We start from the raw sequence: 22,095 nt of genomic DNA, 5'->3' as shown, positions 1-22,095 counted from the left end.
TACTGATAGCCACATGACAAAACTAAAAGAAAATTGTATTTGTCTCCATGAATCTCATTCTTCGAAGAGGAACCCCCCAATACCACTCACAAAGTTAGATACAGACACACCTGATCGATTATGATATTTATATAAATTTTCTGTAGCTGTGACTGCTGGGGCACCAATTTTATGTATTTTTGTATAACCAAAATACCGATCACAGAGTACGTGTAACGTGTTGGAAAAATAGGGTCTAATTGCTATACAAGTAGAAAAATCAGAAATACTAAATGCAATTAGAGTATCTTCTGCTAGAGAGTAGAGGGCATATGCAACTTATGAATTTCGATACAAATGCTTGGGTTACTGACTTATTGGTACTGTTAGGGTTTATCTTCAGCTGAGAAAACATGTCTGCAGAAACTTTTCCACTGTATGGCCATGTGTTTTTCATTTTTTGTTATTTTTCTTGTGTTGCTTTTTTTGTCATGGTTCTTAAATTTATCCACGAGCTACATTTTAACCCCTCAACCCAATTTTTAGTTCTCGTAATCCTTCAATTCGACCATGTGTCCCATGTTTAGTTTTTTCCATCACTTCCGTCAATTTTTTTTGTGGATCTTAGGAGTAAATTAGGAATCTCACCGTATAACAATATATCACTCTAGTTGTGCTGCTCACTTCTTAGTGTTATATTGTGAAGAACTTAGGTGTATAGAATGGCCATTGAATCAAAGTACTAGTCATCTCCATAATTGAATGGAATTGAGTCTCTTGTATAAAAACATGTGCTGATGGACAATTTAGTACTTGGGAGTTTGGAGTATATATTGTTACAGAATATATTATATATCTTATGGGAATAATTCTTTAAAAAAAATATTTACACTAAAATATGTTGATATTCAAAAAACTTCAGAATGAAGCTAGTCAAATTAAAAAATTATCTACTAATTATATCTAATGCAGTCCATAAGTGCTAATAACACTAATTTACTGTTTAAGCATCACCTGGTCTGCCTCTGCTAGTTGGTTTTCAGCATATTTGGTATTTTGGGTGCTTTTCTGCTGTATTGTGCTTTCCTACAGTTTGCAGAAGATTTTAGAATTTATAAGCCTATTGGGTGGTAGTTTTTTTTTAGTCCTCTTGTAAACCAGTGTTGTTTTGTAAACTTGATTTACTCTCCAATTGGTTGAGAGAGAGAATTTTTATCCAACAGTCTTTTCTCAACATGTGGCTTAGTAATGACGGCAATGAAACATTTGTTGGAAGATAAGTAGAAGAACAAAAGCAGCATATAATGGCAAACAAACCTTTTTCAGGTGACCATTTAGGCCAATCGAAATCTAAATGGTGGCATATTCTACATGTTTTCAAGGGGTGAAGAATTTTACTTGCGAATTTGTTTATGATCAGTATCCTAGTTTTGGAGCTTTTGGTTTAGTGGCAAAGAAGAGTTCAATAATCCCTAAAATTCCTAATTGGATGGAGGTGGATAAGTTGGGAATCATATCCATTATAAAATTGTGTTATGGGGAATGTTAAATTTCAGAGAGATGGGCCACACATGGAGCCAGGTTCATATCGGAGTTAATCATCTGGGTCTGTGTATTCATAGGTTAAAGTTTGAGTCGGAGTCGATCGGGTCGATGACCACACACCCAATCAAGGTGTGGCCGGTCTGGGTCTAGGTTGGAGTCCCGCTACTAGCAACATCGAAATGGTCTCCAACTTAACACCTATAAAGCCCAATATGTGTGGAGTTTTATCACAAAAGATCTTGATATTATAAATTGTAATTTATTTACTCAAGTTTTCGGGAGTTTATATTCTCTAATATGGAATTCACACCAAAAAAGTACATAAGGGCAGCATTGTAGTTTGTTTTACAAGATCCACATAGGATCATTCATTGCTGAGACTTCTGTTACTGCTTTAAATCTGATGGGTTTACATCGCAAGTCCTCCTTTTCTTTGGAATTCAAGAAACCTTTACAACAACCTTTTATTCATTCATTTTACTTCCTTGATCTATAAAGAGGAAAAATTTACACTAATATCACCTGGGTTATAGCTTACGTGCAATTTGAAATAAATTAGTCAATTTTTTTTTACTTCAATTAAAATTTTATTACAATGTGTCATTTATAGTAGAACTCTATTTATTTTTTCGTCTAAAAATTTGACGTGACCCATTTTGAAAGTCTTTTGACTACATATTAGAGAAAGCAAATCTCTTCCAAAGACTCTAATATGAACATTACCTCATTAGTTGCCCTATTCATTTTGTAAGCATAACATGATTCTACTCGCACAAAACAAACCAAAATTAAAAATAAAAATCACCTCCCTTCTAAGGCACATGTTGCCTAAATTGGGTGCTGCCATGGCCCCTTTACCATGACTAGATGACCATTATCACGATGAATCCTTTAATAAACTTAAAATACAGGAAAACAAATGATGAAATGGTAATGTCGATTGTTGGCTTACTTTTGTATCCACTTACAAAATGGTAAACATCCAAAAGCAATACAAACCATTTGATTTGTAACACACTTCAGCACTCATTTTATGAAATCTTAAATGTGGTTCCCTTCAGAAACTAGAGAGGTTATTTTGGTGGTTACAGAAAATCACCATAATTGCCGATTATCCATCTAATCTTTGCCAAGAACACAAAAAGCTTTTAGCTAGTTGTCAATGAGACACCAATGCTATGTCTATCAAGAACTTCGCAACAGTCAAGTCAAAGAAAAGAATTTCGAAGAGTTTAAATATATGAAGACGAAAGTAGGGTTATGTGCAGTAACAGGGACGGAGCCATATGTTTTCTTTCTTCAAAATATGATCTTACCAACTAAAATCTCACCACTTCACTTAATTATTTGGATAAACATGTAGATTGTAGCATGCTCAACTCAATGGGTCACTAAGAAAAAAGCCCAATAGGCCTCTCCAACAACCCTTATGAATCATTGAAGGGAATCTCTTGTTGGATAGGATAGGAGGATCATAAGAGTGCTCAATGATGAAGCGCAAAGCAAAGATACTTAGATACCCCCACTCTTGAAAAGCCATAGAAGTTTGGAATTTCACCAAATCTTAGTTGGAAATGCCTTACAAGCTGCTTTTGCTTTTAGAGAGAGACACACACTTTTCCTTTGGGTGGAGGCTAACATGCGCCTGAATCATGAGCGCAAAATAGCATGGGGCATTGCTGAAAAAACTTTGGACACATGCGTTGTCTTTTTTTGGTGACAAATTGACAAGCACTTCAGATGAGTGATGCCTGCCAGGTGCTCATGTTTGATTGGCTAGATTAATAGAAGCAAGCAATTGATAATCAAAGTTGCAATGAAAGGCCTGCAAATGGCCACACACATTTCATGCTGCGGCAGGCCGCGTCCCACTAGATCAAGTAAAATATTCCTCAAAATCCTTATCTTATAAGATAGAATATAATGTCTGCTTTTGATATAGTCAATACTCTCTCTCTTTCTCTCTCTCTCTCTCTCTCTCTCTCTCTCTCTTTTGTTGCAATTCAATCGTTTTTTCATGGGATGGAATATGAAGCGATATTGATAGGACAGTGCTTTTCTGGTTACTGTAAATCACAATTTGACACATGTCAAATTGTGAGAGATTACGTTGAAAATTTTGTCATGGTTCTCATGAAAGTGTGCACATGAAAAAAATAAAAATAAAAAATCCAAAGAGTGGACTCTGGGGTATGAATGGGCTTGCTTCTCACAAAGGCTAATGTTATGGACTAAGCCCTAAACTAATAGACCATGCACACATGCACAAAGTTGGAAATGGGCTTGGAGAAGGTTTAGGTTAGTTTCTGGGGTTTGCTTAGTTTTGTGTGATTTTGTGTAGGGAAGACAGCTTACCAATCATTTGTTGGTGAATAAAAGTTGGTACTTTGTGGATTTGCCTGGTTATGGGTAAGGCCCTCTTCTCCATTTGTGAATGTTTGGAACTAGTTGCACATAGGGAAACTATCAATATTGCTGCAGAAAGTCTCCAACTTTGTTGGAAGTAGATTCTCTAAATCAGTCCAGTTTGAGCTCTTTCATGGAATGCAATAATTTTTCTCTTCTTTTGTTTCGAAAGAGCTGATTCAAGCCAATTTTCCCTGTCAGTGAATTAATAAAGACTGTAAGCACTGGCGGATCTACATAGGCGCAAGGAGGTGCACTTGCACCTCCCCTCGCCGAAAAAACTATTGTAGGTGCTTCAAACTGCCCCTTTGCTCAACTGGTGTACAGATTACCTTATTTCCATTTTCAACATTTAAGTAAATGTCTTTGTCATTTTACTTTAATTTATTTTTATATTACTTCATTTACTTAAGTTTACAATGTAAATAAGGAAGTACCCCTCATTTGGATTCAAATAAAAATACTAGAAAATCAAATTCCTGTCAAATCAAAATATGAAAAATCGGTTTTAGTGCAAAATACGATTTAGGCTAAAAATGATGGCTCATTAAGTCAATATATACTTCGTACTAAAATCCCATAAAATCAAGTTTTCTTATTTAATGTGTAAGGAATAAAAGCCGCCAAAAATTATCTTGAGAAAATGATTATTCCGAAAAACTATTTTTCATACTTAATCAATTTTGCACCTCCGCTAAAAAATTTCTGGATCCGCCACTGACTGTAAGTATTAGTATGGGATGACACAGTAGCACATAAAGCTAATTTTTCACTCATATACTGTTGTCTAGCATCTTATATGACATGCATTTCACGGCCTGCTACTTCCTTTAGACTGCAGCTCTGTGTATGACCAATCAACGTGATTGAGGCTTTGGGGATTGACTTATAACAAATGTTGAATATCTATGTCTTATGACATCATATTTTAAGTGTTGACACTACTTATGCTTCACATGTCACAGCTTCGAAACTACTTGGATCAATAGTCTGCATAATCATAAGACTGGCTGATTCCTTAACCTCAAAAGGGGACACAAAGAACAAGGGACTTCAACTAAGTTTTTTATGTGTTTCTTCTTTCTTTTTTGCTGACAGTTTCTGTCACTGGTTACCATGAACTTTGCTGAAGAAGTCCCCAACTAAAAGTGATTCAGATTTGCAATTTTGGCTGTGGAAGAATGTACTATTCAGTTTTTTACCTCGATCTTTTGTTCGAGTCATCTACGGCTTTCTTGTTGTTTGGTATGATCTGATTGAAGTTTTGAGGAATTGCTTCTAGTTTCTTTACTCTTCTCCTTGATGTAGTCTGCTAGAACTTCATAAACTTCTTAAACAAGCAGAAAGTAAAATAAGGAATAAAGAAAGAATAATAAATGGAACACATCGAAACAGTAAGGGAAGAGAAGAAAAGGAAAAATGGCAAGAACCAACCCAGCACAATACAAAAGGAGTTGAACCCCAACCAAGAAACCAAATTGAATGAACACAAGGAACCAAATAAATTGGAACAAAAAATAAAGAGAAGTAGAAGAGAGGATCATATACAAACCTGGCAACCTGCAAGGGTCTCCAAAAAATAAGAGAAAATAAGTAACAAAATAAAGACAAAGGAACATACCTAAAGCAATCTAGAAGACACAACACGACACGACAAAAACTAAAACTAAACCCTGACAAAACTAGAAAAGGGAAATTAAATTAAGTAAGAGCAAACAGAAACCTAAAAAGTAGCAAAAAAGAAGATAACCAAAAACTAACAGTAAAACCATGACAGAGGTAAAAAAAAAAAAAAAACGAACAGAATAGGAAACTAAACTAACACCTGAAAAACAGCAGAAGGAAAACGAGCAAACAGCAGGCGAAGAGGAAACCTCGATTATGAAAACAAAGAGACTGACAAGAGAAATAAAGCACAATAAATAAATAAAAAACTGACTGAGAGCAGAGGAAAGACAAACCTGAACTAAAACAGACAACAAAACCACGAATAAGTCAGAATCTTACTAACGAAGAAAAATCTGAAGACAGAAAAGCAAGCAGATCAAGTAAGAGAAAGGAATCTAGTAAAACCTCAAAAAGCATAGAAAACAAGACAAAATAGAAACTGGAACTACAAAACCAGGAAAACGCAGGCATCAAGAGAGGACAAACAAAACAAAAAACCACACCAGAATCAACCAAACGAAAACACTACTGTTAACTAAACCAACCAATGCATCAAAAGGGTAGGAAGCAAAAGAAACAACAAAGTAAATACATATTATGGATCAAGCAACAAAACAACAACTAGAATCAATAAGAACCTGTGAATCTAATGTAGGTTGGGGAACAGGTGATTTGAAAACTAGTCCAACCTGCAGCAGGTTTTGGAAAACAGAAGAGACAACCATCAGAGAGTAACACGTTGGACAGCCACGGAAGCCCCCTCTTCAATCTAAACCTGAAAATAACAACGCTCTCTTAGCCTGGCAATGTGCTACGTTATTACAATTGCGAGAGGCATATTGACAAATCACAGCAGGAAAAAGCCTTAGATATGTTTGCGCTTCTGCTATCAGTGTACCATCGGAATCCATGTGTTCCTCTGAAGCATTCAAACATCTAATCACCTCTTGAGCATCCATTTCTAAAATGAGAGACCCATAAACCATCTGAGAAGCCACTTACCAACCTCAAAAAGCAAATATTCCAATTGAATTTTCCTTTTCCGTGTCTATTTCTATTGTTTGGTTATTTTGCGTACCAAAAAATTGTCCCAATTACCCAAAAATTAACAATAATAAGAGAAACTAAAATAAACAGTAGATCTCCTTTCAATGAAACTCAACCCCTGAAGGGAGCTAAGGACTAACTAGTAGATATATTCTACATAGGGTACAAAATGGAGCCCTGCCAGCAACTATTTTACATCCACAAACTTACAAACATATATATATGTAAATATAATGATCTGCAGGCTCTGGCTTATATGTTACAAGCAATCTCAGCTTTCATATATTACACAATAATTCCATGTTAAGCTTTAGGTTACGTGGAGATAATCAAGGTGCTTTGACCGATTTTCGAAGTCTGATTCTTGATTAATTTCACTTCTCTGTACCCTTCAGTACTTCCATTTTCTTATTATAAGCAGTGCCATCTTTGCTGATAACAATTCCCATCAATTTAAATGTCTCATGAGCCTCCTCAAGCATTTGAACCACACTTCTCATGGAAGGCCTTAGCTCAGGAAGCCTAGCTGTGCATAGAATTGCAATTCTCAACACCTTGATAGCCTCTTCCTTGTAGGCCTCTGGAAGATATGAGTCCACCATACTTAATATGCTCTCTCTACTCTTGAGCATGCTGCATACCCAGCTCACTATGTCCTTGTTCTCCCCAAACTCTGGCTCAATCGGCCTTTTCCCTGTCACTAGCTCCATTAACACCACTCCGAAGCTATACACATCACTCTTCTCATTCACTTTGTAGGTGTATCCATATTCTGCGTAATTAACAATTACATTAGCATAATAAAATAAAATAAAAAACTCAAAATTACAGAATTAAAATAAAATGAGAGAATTTCATTAATTACCAGGAGCAATGTAGCCATGTGTTCCAGCAACCACATGGGTCGAGTCCTTGCCTGCACTGGCCTGAACAATCTTGGCAAGCCCAAAATCAGCAATCCTAGGCTTCAAAAACTCATCTAATAAAATGTTACTAGACTTGACATCTCTGTGCATCACCAGCCTCTCCAAGCCATGATGCAGATACTCCAACCCTTTGGCTGCTCCCACTGCTATCTCATACCTTGTCTCCCAATCAAGCTTCATCTTTTGGCACATATGAAGCCGATCCCACAAGCTTCCATTCGGCATGTACTCATACACCAACAAGCTTGAGTCCTCACTTGTAATGCTGCAATACAGCTTCACCACGTTCACATGCCTAATTGAGCTCAAGGTCTCCACCTCAGCATCATATTCTTTCGACTTTCCACCACGTTTAACGAGCATTGGAGTTGTGCTCTTGAACTTTTTCTTGCCACTTGGATCGGTGTTCCATATGTGTTTTACAGCGAGTTCCTTACCATTAGCAAGTACAACTCTGTAAACATTTCCGGAACCCCCTTTTCCAATTAGATTCTCTTGCGTAATGGAATCAAGAATCTCACCCTCAGTGAAGCTCAACACATGGAATGACTTTAGGTCCCAAGATTCTTCCTTTAATGAACGGTCGTCATCCTTTTCGCTCTTCTTTAAGAACAAGAAGCATGTGAGGGACACAAGCAAGATTGCTGAGCCTACTGAGAAGCAAATAATCAATGTGCGGACATCCTTGGACATGCCCGAACTAGATGAACACCGCGGGAAGGAGTTGATGTTCATACTGCAGAGACCCGGGTTACCAGAAAAGCTACCGTTGTAGGCTGCAATCGACAGAGTGTCTGGTATGGCACCGGTGAGTCTGTTCTGGGATAGATCAAGAATGCTCAACCTTAAAGATGCTAAGCTTTCTGGGATTTGACCAGAAAGTTGGTTTTGTGATAAATTCAGAGAGTTCAAGGTTGGAAGAGAGCCTAAAGATGATGGGAGGTTTCCAGAAAGCAAGTTGTTGGCTATGTTCAAGTCACTCAGGAAAAGACAGCTTCCTAAAGATTTTGGTATTGAAGCAGAGAACATGTTGTTCTGCAAGTACAGAGTACCCAGATGCTTCATATCTCCAATAGTCCCCGGAATTTTACCCGAAAACCGATTGTTATTCAAAACAATGGACACCAAAGATGTTGCTTCGGAAATCTCATCCGGCAATTCTCCAGATAATCGATTGTAACTGACGAACAACTGTGCAAGCATCTTAGCGCTTTTGATATCAGAAGTAATCATACCTTCAAACTGATTCGAAGTAAGGTCAATGATTTCCGCATTCGGCAAGCCCCAAATCCCAGCAGGAACAACACCAGAGAGCGAGTTGTTGTTGACTCTGAACCTCTTCAATGTCGAACACTTGGCGTAATTTTGAGGAATTTCGCCTGTGAACTTGTTCTGCAGGAATAAAAGGCCCCTCATCGTCCCCATCTTGCACATATCAGGTGGAATAGTTCCCGTCAAGAAATTCTCAGAAACATCGATGAAGTCAACTTTAGACCAGGAGCCTAGTTTCTGAGGCAAAGTACCTGTCAGCTTGTTTGTGTACAAAGACAGGTTCACAAGCTTCTTGAACTCGCCGAACTCAGCTGGCACTTCTCCAGATAAGCCGTTATTATACAGTTGCAAAGAAACTACGTTCTTCAAGAATCCCAGCTCTGACAAATCGCCTTCGAGTAAGTTCTCCGAGGCATCAAAATTCTCGAGGTTTATGAGGTTTCTTAGCCCGAAAGGAAGCGTTCCGTTCAATTGGTTGCGGTATAGCTCCAGCTGCCAGAGCTTGGTGAGCTTGCCAATCTCGGACGGAATTTCTCCCACCATGTTGTTATCAGATAACTCCAAGTTGATGAGCTCTGTGAGGTTTCCGATACTCTTCGGAATTGATCCTCGGAGGCTACAATTTGCCAAGTAAAGCCAGGTGAGATTCTTGAGGTTGAAGATTTCGCTTGGGAAGGAGCTTTGATCAAAAGTGTTGTCTCCCAAGCTCAACCGAATCAGACCCGTCATGTTGTTCAATGATTTCCATGGAAAAGTACCCGAAATTCCGCTGTGGTTCAGATGAAGATGTTGTAATTCGGACAAGGATGATATCTCAGGGAACGATCCTGTGAACAAATTGTTTCCCAAATCCAAGTACTTCAATTTTGTGCAGTTGTTCAAGTCCTCCTTGATCGTGCCATTCAAAGAGTTGAATCCCAAAGCTAGTTTTTCCAAGGATTGGAGCTGGCATATTTCGTCCAGCGCAAGAAACCCAGAAAGGTTCCCATTCGAAAGCTCGATTTCTCGAACTGAATTCTTTTCATTGCAGACAATTCCGCTGAAACTGCACAGGGGATTGGAGGAGTTCCATGTGCTGAATATGCTGCTGTTGGTGTTTGAGTTTTGGAATGTGGATTTGAGTTTCAAGAGAATTTGAAGCTCGTCCACCGCGGCGGCTTTTGTGTTGGAGAGAAGGCAGAGGACAAAGAGGAGATAGAGGCGGAGATGGTTTTCCCGGTTTGTCAATGACGACATGTCTTGGGGTTGACGGGAGGATAGACTTTTGGGAATGGAGCTTCAAAGAGGGAACATTTGAAGTGCGACTCTGAAGAGTGTGCCATTTTAAACTATAAGATGTTGAATTTGAGTGCTCATAATTATTGCCCACTTGTCGATTGGGTTTCAATGTATGATGTCTTTTTACATGGGACCAAATTAAGATTTTACATTTTACTTATTATTTCTAGGAACCTTCTAAATTGGAAATTCTAAAATTTATAGAACTCACATACTACCACACAAACAAAGGATTAGATTATAAAATCGAAGCTCTTTCAATCTGTAGGTTCAAAGAAATTTCGAACTAATTTCGAGTTTGAAACTAAAGAATGCGGTGGAAAATGAAAAACGCTTTGAAAAATCCGAATGAGTTTCGATTTAACAACCGAAATGCTTTTTCATTAGTATATAATATGTATTTATGGTTGTGTTGGTGTTAGCTTCAACTGCATTATTGAATATATGGCGTGGTCATAAACACAAAAATTCATTGACACACCGCACTATTTTAAGGTACCCTTGTCATTCTAGTAGCTGTATCTTTGTTTTCAAATTCTTTTTTTCTTTTTCTTTTTTGTTTTCCACTTCTTAATTATTAACAATATTTGTACTTTTTAATTTTTGTCTCAAGCTTAAGCTTTTTTTAGTTTATATGAAAATGGTTGGAAAGGAAGATATTGTGTATCTTCACCACTTTTTGCCTTTGTTCTCCCACTTCTTCACGAGCCATATAAGTTATGTGGAGGTTGTGGCCCACTTGCAGTTGTTGAAGATCGGAAGCAACTGAGAACTAGCAGCCACCAAGGTATGTAGGTCATGTAAATTTGACTTAAAACAAGAGCTAAAAACAAGACCCACAGAAAATCATCTAGACTTGCAAAACAGAGCAAAAGAAGAAAAAGAAGAAAATAGGAAGAGGAAAATTTGTGTTGGCAAGGGAATGAGGATTGAAAGCATCATTGCAAGTAATAAGTAAAGGAGGCATTTTGATGAGTCTTGGCATGTTGTGACTTAGTTTGCACCTATTCGATGTATACACCTATGAACATTAGCAACATGAGATCAGCGAGAAGAGATATTGCATACTTTAATGTTATGCGTAGTGGCAGTTTCAGAATTCGAAAGTCGGGTAGGCAAAATTTACATACTTCTCTCTCTCTCTCTCTCTCTCTCTCTCTCTCTCTCTCTCTCTCTCTCTCTCTCTCTCTCTCTCTCTCTCTCTCTCTCTCTCTCTCTCTCTCTCTCTCTCTCTCTCTCTCTCTCTCTGTGTGCATGTTGTGACTTAGTTTGCACCTATTCAATGTATACACCTATGACCATTAGCAACATGAGATCAATGAGAAGAGATATTGCATATATATATTTTTTAATGATAGATATTGCATACTTTAATGTTATATGTAGTGGCGGTTTTAGAATTTGAAAGTCGTGTAGGCAAAATTTACATACTACTCTCTCTATCTCTCTGAATGTTGTGACTTAGTTTGCACATATTCAATGTATACACCGATGACCATTAGCAACATGAAATCAGTGAAAAAAGATATTGCATACTTTAGTGTTATAGTGGCGGTTTCAGAATTCAAAAGTCGGATCGGCAAAATTTACATACTAAACTCTCTCTCTCTCATCATGCATATGTCTCTAGGGTCTTGGGTTTAGGGAGCTGCATACATATTTTATTTTTCTGAAATTTTTCGGGTAGGCATACATGGCTAGATCCGCCATTGGTTATATGGCTTGCTGATGTGGTATACTAGTTCACTTTAAATTATAATCACGTAATGGATGACTAAAGTGTATAATTGAGTATATTGGTAATATTAAGTGACATGTTACTTGATGTTGCAACTACATGAAAATTAATCGATGAGATGAGTTGTGATTCAATCAGTTCTAATGGGGTTGTACTTGCAATCAGCTTTTTTGTTATCTTGGAGGGACTGAAACCTTGAATTTATCCAAAATCGTAGTAATTGACGGCAAAGCTATCTACTCCTATGCCTATCAGACTAAATTATCATCGAATTAGAACCATTGAGTCATCGTGAAGTTTCTTTTTGTGTTTTGTTATAACACCTTGAACTTATCCAAATCATAGTAATTGATGGTAACACTACCTGCTCCTCTGCCTAACAGATGAAATTGTCGTCGAGTCAGAACTGTTGAGTCATCATGGAGTTTTTTTTTGTGTTTCGTTATAATTTTTTTTTTAAAAGGTAAATCGTCAATGTCCAAATGGCGTGATTTGAGCGCTTGCGTTCCTCACATGCATGTCACATTAGCAAATTAACATAATTTTTTATGGAATCAGACAACCTGAACATACATGATGTGCAGAGGTTAACGTGATTTCAGTGGAGGACGATCTCTCCATTTTCATATCAAATGTAATAAATTTCAATAAGTTTGCATATCAAATATGGATATGAAATCTCTGAATCATTTTTAACTGTTTATTCATACGAGACAAATTGCTATCAAAGCTTCTTTATATTTTTTGTTTAGAATTTTTATCTTAAGATTACCCGTTTAAAATTGGACACATGACCAATTCCACTGAAGGTTTTGATGAAATGCGATGACCATGATGAAATTGATATGTGGACAAAAGGGTTAAGGACCAATTCTGAGGACTAAAATGAAAACTTCTAAAAAATTTAGGATATAAAACCTCTTTTTCTATTAGTAGGAGAAGAATAATTCAAACTTTATAAAATTTTCAATATTAAAAATAGAAATACAATTTAACTAACATTTTTCTAATCCTTCATATATTTCAAACAAAAGTTTAATAAGTTTAATTGTGGACTTTTTTCTTTTGACAAACGATAGGATGTTTAGAAGATATTTTTACGATAATTTAATACATTTACAATAAAAATGTACAATCACAATGAGGTTAGTCACAACTAGATATCGATCTCATCGTAATATTATCATCGTCATTTATGTGAATCGAACATGAAATGAAACAATCACCAACTAAATGAAGAACAACACAACTAAACCCAATGCTTTTCTATAATATAGTTTGCAATAAAAACATGCAGGGTGAAGAGGAACTGACCGACACATAATTTAGAGTTTTATTTTCCTTGTTCTTAATTAGAGTTATAGTAGCTGATGGAGTGAAAAAATATAATAATAATATTATTAGTCGCTTTCTTTTTCTTTTTCCTTTTTTGCCAGAATAATATTAAATTATTAATTAGTCACTTGACTTACTCAAAAATATTCTTTAAGACGGCGACTATCTTATCAAAAAGAATAGGAATATGGGTGAAGCACGGCAGCGTGAAGCCACCCTTGTTGACTTTTAACAATCGCTCACACACAAGCCGTTCGCTAATAAAAACGTGGATAGCGTTAAACTCACACGTGTGCTAATCCCAATCGCATGCGCGCCAAGAGCCAGACAAAAATGAATGGTGAGGATTTTTTTTATATTATATATTTTATCAGACATCAAGGAAGATTCAATGCACTGAGTCCATGTGGGATCCACCTTCTGGAAGTATTTGACAAAATTCATTTACTATGATTCTGTAATGATTGCGATAACTAATAATTTCAGTGGGATAATTTTTCTTTCTTTTGCCTTATCTTGGCAGAGAATTTTGGATTGTTTTGTAGAATTTTTGGTCATCAATCCCAAGAAAACATTGTTTGATAGTGGTTAGCACAGAGGTGGACTAAAATGTTTGTGCATGGAGTCCCAAGTGATTGGAACTTTCTCTTTTTGTCCTTCACAATTCAAACATGCCAGTGAAGCAGGGAAACACTTGTTTGTTAATTTTGAACCACACCCTTGTGATATAATTTTCAAGTGCAGCTTTCTATCTATGATATTTTCAAAACATTTTGTTTGATAATTGGGATGGGATATAGACATTTCACTAGCTGTTTTATTTGATTCCAAACAATTAATATGGGCAAGCGATCTGATTTATAACTACAAAAAACAAAAGAAAACTGAACATACTCCAAATGTTGATCTATGAACCTTATATCATGTAAAACTCCATCTCGACTTGCATCAAATTGAACTAAATTACAATTTAGGTACTGAACTGAAAATTAAGTCTAAATTTGCGTATCATAAGTGAGAAAATTCAAAATTAAATTAGAATGAGGTTTATGGATGCAATTTTCTCCCAAAACTAGAAGGGGAAGAGTTAATTTGTCAGAGCAAATTAACTTAACTAACAAGAGGCTTTAGATTTAATTCAGAAGAATTTTTACTAGAAGGGTAGATTGAGCATGTGCCTTATATTCGACAAAATATGTCCTATTACCAGTTGTATACATTTATGAGCTTATTATTTTTATTACGTGGCTAAAGAGGTGACAATCCTATTTCTATAATTTGAGAGTCCGATAAAAACAAAAAAATGAAAAGAAATAAAGAAAGCCAGATGCATGAATTGATGCGAACCAACATATGCATGTTAATAAGGCGTGGAGAGCGACAAAAAATTTCCATAGACAGCAACAATTTCCAGTTTTTGCTTCTTCTTGTTTTTTTTTCTTTTTGTTAACACGTGTTGCTTTCTTACATGCACAATCAAATCAGCATGAGTGAAGGATGTTGAGATTTTACCTAAAATCAAAACTAATTATAGACTCATGCTAGCAGTGGTGGTTTTAAGATTCGAAAGTTGAGTAGGTAAAATTTACATACTAAACTCTCTCTCTCTCTCTCTCTCTCTCTCTCTCTCTCTCTCATATTTTTCGGATAGGCGGCTGTCTACCCAATACATGGCTAGATCTGCTATTGCATGCTAATTTCTTTAACTTTTTAATGTGGTACAAATACTTTCAACACCGAGTAAACTAGTTGATCATCTCCCCAGTTACAACACAGCTTGTGGAACATGATTGATGACCCTTCAGAAAAAAGGAAAAAAAGAGAGAGACAAACTCATGGAATTCAAATGAGTTGAAATCGTAAATTCATTTATGAAATAAGAAAAGGTGTAAATTGCGTACAAGATATGCCCATGCATTATGCATAATTGAGATTCTAGGCTGAAAATTAGCAGACAAACAAATTTCAAAAGATTAATGAAAATTAGTCAACTGATATTCTTGGAAAATGTCGGCACTCCCTTTATGATATTGCGCTTGCTACTTTATGTAAAGGACCACGTTTACTCTTTACGGTTTGCATTTGAAAGAGAAATAACGCAAAGAAAATCCAATATGACATTTGTTTTGGATATAAACACAATGTGTGTAATTTTGTTTTTATGATGACCGAAGTTATAGAAGTTTAAAAATAGATTTTATATTTTCATGAAAATAGATTATACGTCTATTATTGGCATACTAACGTATTATTATTTGGATATTACAGACATAATTACAGGATGCATGACCTTTTTACAGACCTAGAAAAAAGAGTGACCTTTTAGATGTAGTCCTCCCATCTCCTTTTGTAATTAATTTCACTTTACGTTCTTCACTATGTTTGCACGTCTTGGAACTAATCTAACTTTTCTTAAGATAATTTATAAGTTATTAGACACCTTTCTCTTCTTACAAACATTATAATCATCGTATATAACTTAAACCTACAAACACCGACTTTTGAAAAAGAGTTTTCGAGAACTTATGAACTTAATTTACGGTATTTTTTTTAAAATATCGGAGATGACGTTCTTCTATATGGCTTATGCATGGATTAAAGAAATAATTCCATCTAGAAGAGAGAAGACTTCATGAAAATTACCTCATCACCAAACTTCAATCCACTTTAGTATTATTATTTACTAATAATGTTGTTGTTGTCGACTAATTTATGCAGCTCTGGAAAGTATTATTCTCACAGGAATCGAATCAAGTCCAGGTAATCAACGTTTTATATATCTAATTTATTCTGCAGCTTTGATCGGTATATAAGAGCGACAAATAATTAACATGTAAATTAAAAGTTATAATACATAAAAGAGAAAAAGAACAAAAGCTAAAGGCTAAAAGTGATGGCCAATTAAGAAAGGGCCATGGGGATGACTTGACTCGAGACAGAGACAAAATCCGTGCACATTGATGACGATTTTATAAGGTGGCATTATAATTTATATATTTATAATAACCTAATCTTGTGGGCTATGCCGATAAGATAATGCCAATGGATCTTGCAACCAATTTGGTCAAGTCCTTGATTAATAATTGAAGACAAAACAATGGGTTGCACATGATATGGTTCACTCACCTCTCATGCATTCCACTATGTTTTCTTCCTTTTTCTTTCTTGATTAAAAAAGATCGTAAAAGGTTTCGTAGCTCAGTTAGTCGTAAAGAGGATGATCAATCACAGAAACACAAAAAAACAAATGATAAAAATCTAAGCTATTTAACAAACTCACGGATGATGTTTGGTGATCTATATTGGGCTGAACAGATGACTCTACGTACCAAATTAGGTTTTCTAAAAAAACTATGATTTTACTATATTTTGTTAGTATAATCAGACTCAAAATTTCCGTTTGGATGAAGGCATTTCAAAAAGAAGATTTGAATTTGACAACAAAGCTAAATTTGTCAAAGAAAAATAATGAACGTATTTGAAATAACTAGATATAGTACATTTGGATTTGAAATTAAGAAAACAAACAGATTTCAAATGACTCATTAAACATATAGTCATTTCAAATCCAAATGTACTACATGATCCTTGTCATATTATTTGCACCACCCGTAATTAGTGTTAAGCATTACCATTACATTATGCTCCTGGACAAGAGTAATTTAATCTAACATCTACATGAATCTCAAGAAAAATTGTTAGTTCTACACATACTATATTTAGTTTCCACTCATTGCTCTTTAATTGTCAAGTTCTCAAACACACTTTTTTCTATGGGTTTTTTTAACTACTAAAATATTGTTTTGTGCCATTGAAAAGAAGACTCATTTTCGTACCTAATCCAAATTTCATTGACACAAAAAGAAAAACCAAATTTTCTATGGAACACTTTTCGGAACACTTTTCGCTGTCAGCCTAAACCATTTGCTCTTCCCTCGTCCATGCTTGAAAGCCTAAACCATTTGCTCTTCCCTCGCTCCATAATCATTTTCGTACCTAACCAACTACTCAATTGAAAGAAAATATAATTACATTATACGAAAGTTGAAGAAAGATCATTTGATGTAATCTTACATTTCCTGTTGAAGCCCTTAATATTACAGGAAAAAATATAGGGAAAATGAAACACAAACAACCAAGTAGATTGCCCTGCTGGGAGATCCAACCAATAATTAAGAGCCTTGTCTTTCCATAGAGACATGAATGGACTGTAGTCGACTCAGAAGACCATTGTCCATGCCACATTTTCCACTCTCCTTCCATCATGCAAATATCTTTTCCATCCCATCCCATCCCATCCGACAATTTTCATTTTTTGTCAAAGTTAGGAGAAGGTAGGGCTTTTCTCACACGCACTGCTGATGTGTTATTGAAGTTCGATTTTGAGATCATTGATTTGCAAATGAAAACCTTTTTTCACACTTAGGTTAGACTCCATTTACCATTATTTATTTATTTTTTAATCAACGAATACATTCAACGCAAACTGTTCATTACTTGAATAATCATCTCGTCGAACAGCTACTATCTGCTTCCTCTCCCCCAATTAATACGATCTGCAGAAGATGTGTCTTCTAGTGGAGCTAGTCCAAGTAATTGACTTTGCCTTTTTGTCGGGTCATGACTTCTTTTGCAGGCACAAAGTATGTGAACTAGAAAGTGTCACACAAGTGCATGCTGTGTCATTGCTCATATACACATATATGATGATCCTAAAGCAACCATCACTTTGCTTTCCCCATTACACCACCAGTCACATTTCCACATACTAACCCACTCAATCCAATCTTTTGACCAACTTTTCCGAAAAATTTGTTTGGCTTTTTCCTCTTTTCACACAGATATGGCCTTTTCAAGCTCTACCTCAAGTTCTTTTTTAACTGGGGAATGGAACAGTTTTTTTCTTCTTTCTTTTTCTTCAATTTAGGGTTTAGGAGGATATAAAAGGATGGAAATATCGACGTTTATGTATAAAATTTATAAAGGACGTTAAAACTGGGAAATGACACACAAGAACACGAGATATTTTTGCTCACCATTTTAACCCACAGTATATCCTTACCACTCTTCTTAAAACTTAACATATGTACACGGGCATAACTACGGTTCCACAAATACAAAGCAAAAAGTTAACTATAATTATGCTCATGAACACATATTAAATGTGGTGAGAGTACACCTTGGATTAAAGTATGAAAGCCATATCCTCGTTGAAACCACTAAAGTGTACCCCAAGATCTCCCTTCCCCACTCGACAATAAGCCATGCTTGAGCTCAATAACATAATGGTTAACTTTATCATAGTTTATTAAAATTATATAATTACAATGTACAACCCTTTATCATAGTTTTTTATTTTTATTATTATACAAGTGATAATCTAAAATACTTTAAATTAATCTAATTTACGAGAAGGGACTCGAATTAGGGTGCAAGCGAATTGACTCATTATCCTGATTAACTAACTTAACTCACATTTACATTTGGTCAATAGTGATAATGGAATTTCATGCATATGTTTGGACTTTAGTGCAAGGCCCATTCAGCCTGAAAGTTAGAATAAGCTATAAGCTAAGGTAGCCCGGATGACATTGGGCAATCACCATTTGGGTTCCACTTACAACCTACATTTCAGCATCCGCAGATCTTGGTGAGTGGCTCATCTGGAGACCACGCAAAAATGGATGCATTGACAATTTTTGTATGAATGGACATATTTGCACAAACCTCGCCTAACTGAAATCTATGCTATGCATGATGGGCTAAGCTAGTATCCAAAACTACTTAGGTTCCTGACTTTGAAATTCTTATCGTGCTCAGGCAGAGCATTGAGATTATGTTGAAGGATTATAATGAGGGAATTTATAATTTTCGTTCGATCAATAAATTCCTCAACATTTGACGGCTAGATTGAACCCCTTAATATACTCTCATTGCATGGGTATTAAGTAAACTGTAAACCCAAAATTATGTTGAAGGGCCTTGTGTAAGGCTTCAAGGCAAGGAGGGCTTCATCTCCAATGGACCAATTTAAGTGCGTAAATAGGATTTGGGTTAGTAAGTATTTCTTTTTTTGTTGGTCGAAAGGATAGCAAGTTTTTCTAAGATCATATTTTTGTGTTGTTGACATATCTAGGACCATACTATTATATAATTCCTGCAGCAAGGAGATTTCGGTTGTCTATTGCATATTTAAAATAAAAGGATATAAAAAATGTCTATTGTGCACCTAAATGGCCATACAAGCTCCACGTACATGTTGGTTGACATTTGGCAGTTGTTGCCTAACAAGTACTAGTCTCTCTGCACGTGCTTCAATGCTTGCGAGAGGCTTGTTTTTTTTAAAATTTAAATTTATTTTATAATAAAAAAAGATAATGAGTAGTTATGTTATATAAAAATAGGATCTATCGCCGAATGGCAATTGTTATTTTTATTGCAAATTGTCATTTTGATACACTTTCATTCTTCAAGAGAGTGGCCTGTTTTGTTTATCTATAAAAGAAATTACTACACGTTTTCATTTACTCAACTATAAATTTAACATTTGATAACATAACATGCCAAATTTAAAGATATAAATGAATCGAGTTAAGCCAAATGCCAAAGTTCTCAAACTCAACTCTAATAATATTACTCAAGCTCACGCTCAGCTCAAACCAAATATTAAATTTAAAGTTAGCTTCTATAACATTATATTTCAGACTTGAAGTTAACGTCTAACAACATAACATGTCAACCTTGAAATTAACGTATAACAACATAACATATCATACTTAAAATCCCAGTAGATGATGTTTTGCAAAACACACTAGAGGAACTGAATCTACTTATTCAGGGAAGTAGAAAACAAAAGAAGAAAAAAGCAAATAAAAAACGAAAGGAAAATACAAAAAGGCCAGTTGGGCCTAAAATACAATTTGCCATTTCTCAAACTCAATCAAGGCCCCGCACACTAAGAAATTATTTAAAGCTTTGATGATATGATCCATCCAAATGCCAAAATGCCAACGTTAGCTCTGCTGCTGAGAGTCTCTCTGCAACCCCAACCTTCTAATTCCGAGTTGAAACTGAGCAACTGCCGCCAAAACCTTCACGGTCTGCTCGGGGCTCAAGACCTCCACCACCTTCCTCACTGTCGACCCGCGAAGCCCGTTGGCGCTCTCGAAAACCCCCAGCATCGCCGTCTTCAGCGTCTCCATTGCCAAATCCAGCGACGAAATCTCGCCGTCCATCAGCCTACCCACTCTCCTCGCCAGCGCTAGAATCGGCGGCGCAGCCACGCTCTCCTGTATCCTCGCCATTGTCTCCGACAGCTCCCTCTCCGCCCGCCGCGTCTCGCCCTTCACCGCTTCCATCTCCCTCGCCTGCTCCGCCGTCAAGTCCTCCACCGAGCTGTCCACCATGCGCAGCACCAATGAGGGCTTGAACCCAGCAAGCCAGAGCATGGTCCGCTCGAACGAGCTCAGCCACGGCGGAGAGAACAGCACGAAAACGTCCTCCTCCGCGGTCAGGGCCTTTTCTGCGAAGTATTGTTGGTAGTGGCATAGAACTTGTTCGATCAAATGCCTCTGTTGGTGGGCCTTGTTCTCTGAGCTAGGTAAATCCACCAAACGAAGGAGCTGATTGAGGAAGGTTTGCTGACGCTCCAACCAGCCCCCAAGAAACGCGATGAACCGCTTTCTTGCTGGATTAGCAGCAGCAGCCGCCATTTCCTTGAGGGGATAGACAATAAGCGAAGCAGAGCCAACCAGAGTGACTTGAAAAGAAGAAGGGTGGTATGTCATCTGTTTATTTAGGTGATTTTCTTGGGAAGAGGAAATGAATAATTATATAAAATTCATTTTGGGCTTATGGGTTTTGGACTTACTGTGTTGAAAAGGTATAAAACGGATATTCGAGCATTTGTTTATAGATCATTTTTGAATATTTACCAAATAAACAGTTTGAATTAGTAAAATATTAGAAGAAATAAGTTATACGGTTTGAATTAGTGAAATACTAGAAGAAATGAGTTATACGAGGAGTGTTTCTCAAATAAGCTTACGAGAGATCCCTCTTCTCAGCGTGTGTATATATATTGTGCCTTTGAAGGCTTAGGCAAGGCTTAGGCAAGGCTTAGGCAATGCAGTTGTTTCGTGGTGAAGGATGCCTTGGATTGGAAGATGACATGAAAGTGTGTTAGTGTGGTGGTGTGGCACTGTGGAAAACAGAGGTGGAGGGGAAGAGGAGTCAGGCAGTCAGAGAGACCCGTATTTGGCAATGCGGGAGACATTCAAGTGCTCTAAATTTGCTTGGTTTTGTTTGGGTGATTTTTCTGATTTTGTATTCGAGTGGGCCCCTGCAACCGACATTGTCATAGAGATATGGTTTTTGGTGGCCTTGAAGGAATCAAAGATGGTCTGCAACTAACTTATTTCGGCTGTTGCTGTAATCTTCTTTGTTTCCTTTTTTGGTAAGGAATCAAGCACGTTCTGTGAAACCTCAATGACGGAATATATACGACACTCACTGTCTAAAATGGAATATATCTTTTAGATTACTAAAACTGTTATAAAATAAATGAAGCCCACATAGGTAAAATTAGGTGGGAATTAGTGGAGATAAAGCTAGTAGGTATTAGTCAAAAGATGGGATAATGATGTTGGGGATAAATCATTATGTCTCCATTAAGAGCCATTTGCTTTGCCTATAAATAGGCATTATATTTGCTTGTAAACACACATATAGAAGAGGAAGAGAAGGAAGAATGAGGGTGAGTGAGTTGAGAGGAAAGAGAGCAAGAGAGAAATTCTCCAAGAAAGAAAATTGAGTGAGCCATACATATTGTAAACACTAAAGTTGTAGCCCTATTATTTTACATAGTGGAAAAGTTACTGCTGCTGCTCTCCGGGAACGTAG

General features: G+C 36.5%; 2 protein-coding genes across 2 annotated transcripts; both read right to left on the bottom strand.

Annotated features, from left to right (window-relative positions):
• Nucleotides 6,716-10,203, bottom strand: LOC18793356 (receptor-like protein kinase HAIKU2). Its single transcript, XM_020560504.1, has 2 exons — nt 7,511-10,203; nt 6,716-7,417 (listed from the first exon to the last, which is right to left on the bottom strand). The coding sequence occupies exons 1-2, from the start codon at nt 10,077-10,079 to the stop codon at nt 7,020-7,022; spliced, it is 2,967 nt and encodes a 988-aa protein (XP_020416093.1). The 5' UTR covers nt 10,080-10,203; the 3' UTR covers nt 6,716-7,019.
• Nucleotides 19,812-21,873, bottom strand: LOC109948209 (protein DOG1-like 4). The gene has a single exon (XM_020560495.1). The coding sequence runs from the start codon at nt 20,979-20,981 to the stop codon at nt 20,208-20,210; it is 774 nt and encodes a 257-aa protein (XP_020416084.1). The 5' UTR covers nt 20,982-21,873; the 3' UTR covers nt 19,812-20,207.

Source organism: Prunus persica, chromosome G1 (assembly GCF_000346465.2).
Source record: "Prunus persica cultivar Lovell chromosome G1, Prunus_persica_NCBIv2, whole genome shotgun sequence".
Classification (NCBI taxonomy): Eukaryota; Viridiplantae; Streptophyta; class Magnoliopsida; order Rosales; family Rosaceae; genus Prunus; species Prunus persica.
This window is presented reverse-complemented; position numbering and strand designations above follow the sequence as displayed.